This window comes from Cimex lectularius, unplaced genomic scaffold (assembly GCF_000648675.2).
Source record: "Cimex lectularius strain Harlan isolate CLEC.00 unplaced genomic scaffold, Clec_2.1 scaffold15, whole genome shotgun sequence".
Classification (NCBI taxonomy): Eukaryota; Metazoa; Arthropoda; class Insecta; order Hemiptera; family Cimicidae; genus Cimex; species Cimex lectularius.
The window spans coordinates 796,203-809,083 of NW_019392667.1; the positions used below are offsets into that span (position 1 = coordinate 796,203).

The 12,881-nt window shown below is 32.3% G+C and overlaps 1 protein-coding gene across 2 annotated transcripts in view; it reads left to right on the forward strand.

The window, feature by feature from the left end:
• The window catches only part of LOC106673577 (titin), a 151,636-nt gene that overhangs the window by 16,698 nt on the left and 122,057 nt on the right, over positions 1 to 12,881 (forward strand). For both annotated transcript variants that reach the window (XM_024225167.1, XM_024225168.1), the window contains exon 18: positions 1,966 to 2,028. In XM_024225167.1, the coding sequence (XP_024080935.1) occupies positions 1,966 to 2,028 (63 nt within the window). The remainder of the gene's footprint in view (positions 1 to 1,965; positions 2,029 to 12,881) is intronic.

Genomic DNA, 12,881 nt, shown 5'->3' on the forward strand with positions numbered 1-12,881 from the left:
GCGACATCATAATCTTTTTATTACCCTTTTAACTTATTACTGCAAAACTAGCTGATAATTTTATATTGAACAAATATATAATTAAATGATGTGCACGGCAACACACAACATTTCATATATTTAATCAGTACTGCAAAAATAATGTGACATAACTATGTCTATGTCCTCCGTTTGATCATAAGGAACATGTCTCACAAAATTTGGTTAAAATCAGACCAGTAGATTTCGAGATTACCTCTTACAAACTTTCTCTCTTTATTATACATTTAATACCAACATTTATTAAAGAAATTTAAAAAAGCAATTATAACAAGTAAAGTAGGAAATTTTCATCAAACAGGAGGAATTAACTGTCGCCCTATACACTGATTTTCACAGAAGACAAGGGTTCATAACCAATTTAAAATAATTTTGTTCAAATTAACCTTTAAAAAAAAGTCAAAGAGCTATTGAGATTCAACCTAGAACCACTAATGCGGCAAATACAAGTTGGATAAAAAAAAATTACAACAAACTGGTGAAATTGATATCCCAGAGGGGAATCCTATTTATGTCAAACCAGCAAAAAATATACTAAAATGTAGTCTAAAAATTAAATTAGAACAACAAATTTATAGGATTATTTTTCATCTTAAAATTAGTTTATCAAGTTTATTTCTGTCCCTGCTTGTGGCAGAAAAAAACAACAAAAATGCATGTATTTGGTCAAAAGGGAAGTATATCATGTTGTAAAGGTCTTATGTACATCTACACTCACGTTGTTACCAGACACAAATGTCCCAAAACATATGAGATATATATATAAAAAAAAGAAAAAAAAGACGCCCTCCACAAAAATACAAATGTCCAAGAATAAACCAATTTTTTCCCTCTAAAAGCTATAATTGGTTGTTTGCGTCAAAACCTCTTTTTACCCTTGTTTGAATAATTTAACAGCATGTTTTAACACTACCTGGCTTATTAAATTAGAAAATATCTTTTGAAATATCCTACTAACATAGTAATTTAATCAATTTTATACATATTCTTCTTGTACACAACTAATATAATTTAATTTGACTATTTTTGCTTTCACTTTTTATATGATCATATGAACTATGTTCAAAATTGCAAATGCCTCAGTCACAGGTAATTTGCCTAAGGGAAGAAAATTGTATTTATTCATTTTTTTTAAAATAAATCTTCAACCGTTTGTTAGTATATATTTCACTCTCATCATCACACAATGAAACTGAACTGATTTTATTTATCTAAATCAAATTATCAATTGTCACATTGTAGTATTCAAATTGGAACAACAGATTCTGGTTAAAATTATATTTGGTACCAAGTTGTTTTCCCTTATTCTTAATCCCAGGATTACAACATGCAACATTAATTTTTTGCTGAAGTCCATTAAATAATAAAAACTTGTAATAATAAATTAATTTACAAAATTGTAAAACTTCTGAGCAACTATTGATTTGTAGATCTGATTAATTGGTCGTAAAGCAATTTTAAAAATCATAGATACTCAACTTTAACTATTAATAATTTCCTGAAATTTATAAATCCAAATGACACATTAAAAAAATCCAGTAGTCAAAATACTATGAAATGTTATATATGAGTTTGATTATTTCACATTCCTAGCAAGCTATTTGTGGCTGGTTCACTTTACACAAAACTTCGTTTATTGTGTTTCAAAACAGTGCAAAATTCTTGATACAACACTGAGAAAATAAAAATGTCTTTTCCAAACAAAGTTTAATATAGATTTTGGGCGGGGACGGAAAAATGCCTGGCATTAATCCTAACATTGCATTCTAAGTATAAAACAAATTTCTATTTGCTTTGCCAGAAAGCAACTTTAGTAAATACTCATTATTTTAAGGCCCTGGCTTTAATTTTCTATTTATGGAATGCGTGATTCAACGGAGAAAATGAACAAGGAATTAGGGACTAATTAATTTTTTTATTTGCCAGATTCACAAAGTGATTTGCCAGACTGTTGGGCCGATTATGACTGGGCGTCATCGTTAGAAACTGGTAAGCCAAAAGAAAATACTCAGGATTTAAAACGGTGGTGGCAAATTGTAAATTACAAAGTTCTGCAACAAAAGAATTTCTAGTGGAAGAAAATTGATACAAAGCAAATGGAAAAAAATGTATTGGTTATTAATGCACTTCCTTACAATCTGTCTTACAATTGTAAGATGACAGAAGTTCATTATAAAACAATTATATTAACAATCAGATCTGTCAATATACTCAGATCCTTCAACGGCAGGAAGGATAAAACAGAGATCTGATCCGAGACTACAACGTTCACGAGGGAAGTCGATAAGTCTTATTCCAATTATATTAAAAAATAATGCTCTTAAAATTATACAAAATAACATAAAACTGCAATTAATAATAGAGCAAAGAACAATGTTGTCTCTATCATTTCAATTTTCAAGAAATGATGTTATATTATCCATAATATAATTAAAAAAAAAAAAATAAATAAATATAATTAAAAAGAAGAAATATGTGAATTAAAAACAAAAAATGTAAATAAAAAGCCAACTAATATTACATTTTTCTGTTTAAATGTACATTCTTGTACATGAGAGTACGCTATACTATCGTAAAGTCAAAAAACGCAATTTTCAAAAATAATACGTTTAAATCAAGTAAAGTAAAATAATTCCTGAGGAGGGCTTAACATCCACACTCTCAGTGGGTGTTGCTGACAAGGGGTCACACCACTTTACAATTCATATTTCTATTATTTTCAATTAAAAAGCCAAGAGTTATGCTGGGATTCGAACCCAGGACCGCTAGTGTGGCAAATATGTTTCAAGCTCACTAACCTATCGGCCACCGCAGTCCCCTAAATAATATACTTACAGAAAACTTATTGGCAATATTGGAACTGTTTAAAATTTTGTTTTAATATTTATTTACAATGCAATATTATTTACGAAAAACCAGAAGGATAATGAAAAATATTTTTTGTTCAGAGCAAATAGCAACTTTCAAGCTCCTATAATGATTTCTTAATCAATCGTGATTCTTAATTTCATTTTAATTTGTTAACAATTGACAAATGATTAGTTAGTTATCATAAAAGTAATTTATGATCCACATGAATTTGTATAAGAGGTATCTGAAGCTGCTGACGTTTTAAATGGCTGTATGAATGATACTAGAGGTCATCCTAGATTTTTCTTACATAAAAATGGTTTTGCAAAATAGTTTATGTTTTATGCTTTATATTTCTTTATTTGATAGTTAAATTAATCTATCAACTAGACAAATTCTCAAATGTTTTTTCAATGGTCAAATTTTCTTATTTTGAATAGATATGTCAGTTTTTGAAGAAAAAATAATCCATCTGATATTCAAAGTAATACAATAATATTCAAATATTCAATTTAACAGTTTTGTTTTTGTTTCATAAAAGAGTTACACATAAAAAGTTTTGTTTGGTGATCTGTGAATTATAAAACTATAAACATTTTGATCCTCCCTGTCCATTGTGATGATGTATTGAAACAGTCAAAAATATAGGTGGAGTGTGAATGAAAATTATTTATTAGCCTGAATAGCAGGGTCTATTCCCAAATCCAAAGAATATTGAGTGCTTTTGTTTGTGTGAATGTAATTTATTAGCATGGTTGGAGGGACGTACGAGGAATAAAAATAGGGTGGCAATAGTTCTAAGGACCCAATATCGGACTGAACTGAACAATTAAAATTGAATTAGGACCTTTCTGATGTAAAATTGCATTGACATAACTATATCATAATATAGACATAAATAATTGGATTTTATTAACTACAGATAGCTAGCTAATCGTTATTTCTTCTTCGCCTATCTTCTTCCACTTGAATTTCAGAACAGCCCACAAAAGGAAGAACGTGAGAGACAACAATAGAAATACACAGAAAATGGGATTATTTTGTGAACAGTAATTTAGTTTGTACAACAAACTGACCATTAATGATGTGTTTGTTTACTATGTGGGGCAATTTAAAAAAAGGTAAAATATTTTATATTTTATAAAGAGATTATTTTATGCTATGCCAGAGGATGTCTATTAGTTCTGTGGAGACATGTCAAAGCAGGGCAAAAACCCATGAAGCTTATTTTTAAAATTTAATAGGCCTTTTTTAAGTGAGCCTAAACAGAAAAATCACTGGTCGTTCATTGACTCTAATGAGCTGGCGAAATGCCACGTTATTTCAGGTTGTGCCCTTTGTTGGACATTTTGGACAGGGTACCAAAAAATTGAGTTTATGGGTTTTTATTAACTTTAAGGAAGGTGCTTTAAAACTCCAAATATAAAACAGCAGAATTACAATTTTTCAAATATAGGTCCGACTTTGTATCAGGGTTTTTTTGTAAGCCTTATAAAGCAATCAATCTCATGGCAAAATCGATTATCCACTGAAGAAAATGGTAACTGAGAGTGTCAAGAAAACTTGACGCCTTTTTTCAAGACGGGCAGCCTTGGCAATCTTTCAGATGTGAGCCACGACGGCCGAGGACGCAACGGTGAAAATAAGTCCGACTGTATTTTTACATAATAGAAAAAGTTTTTATCGAGAGTAAATAACCATATTTTGAATCTAGAACTAAACCGTTTTGCCTGATTTATAATTGGCCAGTAATACAAAATAAATAAAAACGAAGTCGACATTTGAATAAACATCTGAGTTTCTAGGAAATCAAGGAATGTCATAACACTCTTTGATGTACAATGTTATTATAGAATATAATCTGGTGTTTTGCTCGTAGTATACAGGTGCAATTATTTTGATTATTTTTAAAACAAGACTACATCTACGATAAATGAATTTACACATTAATTGTATTTATTCATTATATTTTTACATTCACTAGATCTAGTCCTAGCGAAAACACTGACAATCGATGGTCAAAGATTAAAAAAATATCTACATTAATCTAGCTTATCATTTACGTATGTCAGGCAAAATTGATGTAAAATTTGTTTGTAGAAATATATAAAGAAATTTTTTTATTCCTGTAAAGAGAGATTGTTAAATATAAAGATCGTAAATGATCAATTCCATAAAGATTCGTTCCAGCTCTTCCTTTCTCTATCGTGCTTACAATCACTTTCTTTCCCTTTTTATCTCACTTTCTCACTCCCAGGTTTTCAGGAAAAAAGGTGTGTCTTATGCTGTATTAATTAAAATGTCAAGTGTCTCTCATTCTCTCTCTCTCTCTCTCCCACTCTCTTTCTCTCTTTCTCTCCCCTTATCTTGTTTTGTCCTTCTCTTACCTTTTCCCTTTATTCCACCCCCTCCCTTTTTCTATTTTTTTTCACCCACCCTTTTTATTATTATATTTTTCTCTTTCTCACAACCTCTTTTTTCTCCCCAAGGGTTGTATTCTTAACCCTCTTCTCCCTTTCTACTTCTCTCTTTATATCCTTCTCTTAACTTTTCCTTTTCTCTCACTCTCTATTATTCTATCTTTGTCTTTCTCTGACTCTCCTTTTTTCTATATTTCTAACCCTATCCTTTTTTCTATATTTCTTTTTCTCTGACCTTCCCATTTTCTTTGTTTCTCTTTGCTCTACTCTCTCTCTCTCTCTTTCTCCATACACCATTTTTGTAGTTAATTCTGTCATTTCTCCATCTCTCTCTTCCTTTCTCTCTCCCTATCTTTCACCCTCCTCATACACCCTTTTTTTTCTTTCACTCATTATTTTCCATCTCTCTCTCTGTTTCTCTTACCTTTTTTATATTCTACCTTCTCTTATCCTATTTTTCTCGTTCCTTCACTTATTATATCTTTCTCTTTCTCTTAATTTCTTTTCAGTCTTTCACATTATCAACCCATTCATCTTTATATTTTTCTCTTTCTGTTACCATCTTTTTTCCCAAATTTCTCATTCTCTCAACGTGCCTTTTTGTTTCTTTTCTTTTTTCCCTCCCGCATTCTTTCTTCTTACTCCTCTCCTTTCCTCTTTCTATCGGTTTCACCCTCAGGTACTGTTTTTTTTTGTTTCTCCTTTCTTTCTTTCCTTCCCTTACTTTACATCTCTTACATCTCTCTTCTCCTCCTCTTCACACACTCTCTCTTTCTCTCTTTCTTTCTTTCGCTCTAACTTTCTCCATACATCTTTTTTCCTAAATTTCTCATTCTTACACCTCTCGTTTCCTCTTTCTTTCGGTTTCTCCCTCAGGTACTTGTTTTTTGTTACTACTTTCTTCTTACCTTCCCTTACTCTATATCTCTTACATCTCTCTCTCTCTCTCTCTCTCTCTCTCTCTCTCTCTCTCTCTCTCTCTCTTTCTTTCTTATAGTAGTCTTTTTTCCTCACTCCCCTATTTAAAAAATATTAAACTTCACCTCACTTTGCATCAAATAAAATTAGATGTTTTTAAAAAATATAATATTTTGTTGCTTCGTTGCAAGTATAACATATAGAGTAATTTGACAATCGTGGATTGAATGCACAAATAATAATCGAATAGTTTTTGAAAATCTAAAAATGAGTAGGAAAGATGAGTATCACTGATGACTCAAGTACATATCATTTGGAATTACATGGAAACTGGCCGAGTTTGTTGGAAAAGAAGCGATTATCTGCCACTGAGGGAATTTAAGGGGCGCCAGAACCATTTTGCACGACGACTCATATTTCTTCTTATTTCTTACTCCGCTTTGAGTAGGAATGGTCTAAAACTCTGTTTTGATGCAATGGCTACGGGCCAGGAAGATACTAAATATGCTCCACTTTCACAATCCCTCTCAGATTCGAGTTACTCACCGACGAATTTAGATTACCCAGTCATGACCAAAGATAATCGAATTGAGAAGAGATCTACGGAAGTCAATCTGTACTTTGTTTTTCGGCACGGGGAAATGGCAATTCGCTTTTGGAAAATTCCCTTTAAACAGGAAGAACGATCCGACAGAGATCGTTTTTGAAATAGTTTTCTTGATCGAGACACAAAAATCTTTTTAAAAAGTTTACTGACTCCACACATTTTTAGATTGGCAGTTAATTGAGTGCGAAACTTGGGAACAACAACGGGCCAAAGCCTTGCCAAATATCCCAAATCTGCCATCATTTGCATGAAGTTCAATGTTCTTTGCCGAAAAGATGTGGGTATTGTAACATAGAACTAGGGATAAGGAATGTGGTGGATTCGTTGAAGTTACAAATCCCATAATTTATTTTCTACTTCCTTTGTCTTTATAAAATGGTGGTAATAGTGGTAGGAAATCCCATCGTTGCCAATCCTTTCAAAAAGTTTCTTAAAACGGCTTAAACATAAACGTGAATACATTCTTCGATGATAATCATCACTAATTGGCCGTCGAATATTAATCGCAAATAAATTTGTCTTAATGCTGTTCGTCAGGCTGTGACGATAAAGGAAGGATTGTCAGACTAATTAACACAATCATCGCTCATTATTACCTTGACTTCGAGATCCTGAAATATGAACTGGCACTGACATAAATGAAGTTGGATTAAAGTCAAAACCACTTCTATCTCGCTCAGACGACCTCGATGAGTTGGAAAATTGTTTAAAAGAATATCGACAAAATATCATGTCAGTATACAGAATTACAAAATCTGTTTGATTTATTCGGCCATTTTGATTTCTTAAATTTAAAAATCTTAATTCCAATGATTGGGAGAGTCTTGGATCGGTGAAATATTCCAGTGGTGAGATTGCGTGTTCCAACCTAGTTTTAGCCGCATCACCAACAAATTATTAGATGTCCTGTTGGAAAACGAATAAATTTCAATTCACTAGCCAGTTTCGCCTGCTAGCTACATTTAGATGTAGAAAAAGAGTAGGTTTTAATGAAATGTTTCGTTCTACATTGTTTTTTGTACACAGACATTCTTTTCCTCACATGGTCATAGAAAACAAGGATTCCATATTAAAACGGCGGATTTTCGTTGCCCAGATTGGATTTCCGCTTCAACACAACGGCCATCTTATCAATGTTTTTTTAAGATAAGAACTTTAAAAGCAAATCACAAAAAGAAATGTCCTTTGTGGCATTCAAGTATTGAACCAGAAAGAAAGTTGATGATGCCTTCGATCGACACCGGAAGACGGATCGACAATACAATCATCACTTAGTAATAAAATAAGAACAAATAATTGATCAAATTCGTTTGTAGTTGTTAATAATAATAATCCATTATATTTAGTGATCTGATTGACCAAATTACTTCTTTCAATTAATTAATCTTTTTACGTAAGGTCTTGGTCGAAATGAAAGCCGAAGGTCGTGGGTTCGAATCCCGCTCGTGACACTAACTTTTTCATTTTGACCAAGACTTTAAAAAGAAAGAAATAATAACGATAATCATAAAAAGCAGAATGTGGACTGGCAAATTTCCACCGCCGATGAGCTTGAGGTTGAAACTGAATCAAATTTGAAATGTCATGATTCTAGGCAACTTTTTTCGATTTATAAATATTTTATATGTATCTTTGTTGTTTTTGATAATTTGGGTCTTTCTATTATCGCTGTTTTGGCTTATCAGACACGTTTCAAAAAATCAGGCTTTTCGCTAACTTCGGAGGTGGTAAGTCTGTAGGTCAAGATCCACACAAACCCACCACATGAAGAAAAGCCGAACGCGCCAGAACGAAACAGCGAGGGTGGGCGGACCTAAATAATCGGAAACGGGCAAGCTAAAAGTATCATCACTGCAGACACCAAAAGAAATCTCAAAAACAGTTTATAGTAAAGCATTTCTATGTAAATTCTAAAATATAGACTTTTCCCAGTTTTACATTATATTCATAATTTCTATACAATCCATTGTTGAAGCAAATCATAAACCCGGCCTTTGAAAGTTGTGTCATTTAACGACTATAGCATAAATATGGAGAAAATTAAAATACCTAAGATTCAGTAAGACCAATGCAAAAACGACTTGTTGTATTTGTTTGATAATAGTTTTTGGTTTATTGCTTTATTATCAGGAAGCACTTCCTAATAACGTACTACCCACTATTTTCTTTTACGACATGGCATGATCCTTGTTAACTAAGCCTTTAGGAGATGTTAATTGTCAAGTTAGATAAAACCACTGTTTTTCTATGATCATCTCCAACTGCTAATTAGAAACGGTATGTTAAACTTTGTCCATTTAGAGCGAGTTTCATCCGACGGTCGGACCTAGTACAAGTACATTCCAATCCGGACCATTTTGACTTGAAATCAGTGTATAGTCGGCCGCCATGAATCAACAATATTACTTTTACATACAAATCGTTATCCCTAATTCCTTTGAAGAACGTACGAAAAGTTGTTCGTCAATGGTGTGATCTATCATTTCTCCATCTTCCATAGTCATTAAACCTAGACTGAACAACTAAAATGATCAGTAACATAAATAACAGGTTCTTCATTCTGCACATCATTTGGAGGTCATCTCACAATATTTATTTCTAACTTTTAATGATTCTTCTTCTTCTTCTTCAAGTGCCATGTCCTCGTAGAACGTTGGCGATCAGTAGCCTGAATGTAGCATTAAAATATTGAGTCGTCTAAAATAAAATACCCAAGATTCTGTCAGACCTGTTGGTGAAACCGAGTTGGCGTATTTATGTTGGTATGGGTACTTTCTGGACTTAACTGCTTTATTATCTGGTAGCAAGCATTTCCTAATAAGATCCACCATAGTCTCCAATGGCATTGTATAATCTTTGGGTTAACTCAGTTTTTTGCCAAATAAACTAGAAACACTATTTTCCAAAAATTTTCATTCCACCCACCTAGACCCTGGAAAAATAATAAATAAAGTCTGTACAGTTTTATTTTGTATCAAGGACTCCTTATACCTACGGAGGAAAATGTATTCTGGTACTCTTTATCTGGCGAAGAACAAACTGTTTTTTTACAATTGTAAACAACTTTTAACAATTGTAGCATTCAAATATTGATTCATGGAAAATAAAATACCCAAGATTCTGTCATATCAGGTGAAACCGAGTTGGTGTATTTATTTTGAAATTGGTACTTTCTGGACTTAACTGCTTTATTATCTGGTAACAAACATTTCCTAATAAAGGACGATCCAGCCATAGCATTGTGTAATCTTTGGGTTAATCGTTTGAAGAGGTTTAAAGTCAAATGAGATAAAAACACTATTTTTCTAAACTTTTCATTCCACCCCCTAGACCCTGTAAAAATAATAAATAAAATCTGTTCAATTTTTTTTTGTATCAAGGACCCCTGATACCTACAGAGGAAATTGTCTTCAGTTACGCTTTATCTGACGAAGAAAAAACTGCTATTCATCCGGATGCGTTTTTAATTAAACGGTTGACTGAAAATAATATTCTTTGGATTATGTATGCTCTTAAAAGATATTGTTTAAAGGTACAATGTTTGTTTAATCTAGGACTTCTTTGATCTACTTGATCTGGATTTTCGTGCTCAATAAACACGCCATATCAAAGTGTTCTTCCAAATGAAATGCTCGAAAAAGTTTACCTTTCAACCCTCCTCACGAACAAAGACTTTAAAAGAAGCATATGGCGAAATAGAAATTGCGCGTATTCAATAACTTCTGCTTAATGAATATGATCCAAATACAAGCCATATGCACGATCATCATCAAGTTTAACAACCAAATTAATTATTCATTACCCTGCAGGCCACACGGAGAAATCTCACAATATTAATTTTTTTAGTGTTTAACGTCTGTGGCAACTTTCAAACTTTTAAAACACCCTAGATTTTGCACCATGATATCAAAAATAATTAAATGTTCATTTGCTCGATTAAGTAAAATATATAATTTTTTGGATTATGAGGAAGCAATTTCGAGCAATATACCTAACTAATGCTACCAATTAGATATGATCTTGCGTTATGCTCATTTGCCTTTAGAAGAGATTGAAGGCGCAAGGACAAGTTAATTCCTGCTCTGATCCTTAAAAATAGTATTTTTCTTAGGTTTTCATAGTACCCCCATAGTACCCACTAATCTTAAATCGATCTTGTAACAGGTTTTGCATTTTTTTCATTGTTTTGTTTAATCTGTTGTCATCGTTGATAAATCAGTTTCCAGTATTCCTTTTGCTAGGAATACAAATTTGATAGTCCTTGATCACCATGGTCAGCCTATTCCTGGTGTATACATCGATTAGACATGTTCGGCACTTGGCCATGTTCTATCGAAAGCAAAATGCAGGAAAACAAGTAGACGGATCACCACGCCGGAACAAAGAAAGATAAAATTTCACAGACGCTGCCAGTTTTCATTAATGATATTTCAAAACTTTGTTCATTTCTTGAAAGACATTAAACAATCAATTTTGACATTGTTACAGTTTATTTTTGACAAATGTATGTATGAGAACGAATAATTGCTGATCAATAGTCAAGAACCTTGAAGAATCATTATTTTCGAGAATTTTTGAATAAATAAAAAGTGTATAATTGAGGCCACTTTTAAAATGTTATTTTTATTTATATACACTTTTCAATCTGTCAACAAGGAAGCTGTTTTTAAAAGATTAATTTATCTATTATGTTTGATTAATTTGATTAATTAGCATCAATTGCATTTCTAATTTTTATCTAACTAAATTAAACACCACAAAAAAATAAATTAAAAAACTAGCCTCCAAAACTTGTTCCCCCTTTGAACAAACACTTTAAATCAATCCTTGAAGGATTGCGAATTCGTTAGGAGATAAACAATAGTAAAAATAGCACAGAGTAAAGCAGGGACCGATGTATCTATTCGGGTTGAAATTTAGACGACTATATATATATGGGTCGCAAGAGAACGCATTCAAGACATCAGTGATTTATCGTCGAAAATGAAAGGACGAAAAAGTACTACGTGGGGGAAAAATGAAGTTTCGTATTTAGCATAGAATTAAAGACGAGTAACATAATGGGAAATACTTAAAATAAGCCTAGAAATTATCAGTATATAAAATTATTACCGGTGGTCAAGTGCCAGTTGTGTACAAAGTTCAACTATTTTTTAATAATTGTATTCATACATTATTCTAAAGCAACAAACAACAGGAGCAATTCGAAGAATATTGCAATTTATTTAGAAAATCCTTTTATTTTATAGTTCTTAACATATTAAATAGAACGTCAAGAAATCAATGTTAATTTTAGAGAAGAAAACGTGTGCCAGATGTCAAACTGTTGAGTTGGTCCGCCTATTCTCGCTGTAAATATGAAGTCATCCTCAGAAGAACGTTTAGCCGAAACTCGTCTGACAATAGTCCCGGGATAGTAATTTTTGTCGAAGACCTGCATTCAAGCAGGCTTTTGTCAAAAAAAGTCTTGATTAGTTGAACTGATTTTTCAAAAGGACTTGATGACGTCAAAATCTTGTTTAATCCTTATCTAAACACTCATATAAATGTAGAAAGTCAAGAGATAATATTTATGGTTTTGATAGTGCTAATTTATAAAAAACTCGAGATGCATATCAAGATTTGAAGAGGAATTTTTATTATATTTGTTGAGCACAAAATTGTCATTTCCTTTTAAGTGAGTAGGATGACATCACAGCAATAGTGTTTCTTTCAATAGAGGAAGCTCCTCCATTTATCTCTTTTTATGAAAAGACTCATAGAAGATCAGGACATGTAATGACTGAGATTACTAGGAAGTGTTTCCTGATGGCGAAATTAAGTGACATGAACACCACTCTAATAGGAAAACGAGTTTATTTTCGCACTAGCCTCCATGAAAACGGGTAGTCTTGACCGACTTTAATTTCGGTTGTGATTTGGTACGGAGAGACTATAAAATGTCAATTTCATTCAATGTACAAAGGGAAAATTGGCATATTGAGTGGCGAAGTTTTTTAAAAGAAGCGCTGAGCTGTTAGTTGTTTCTAGTTGAAGAGTTCAATTAT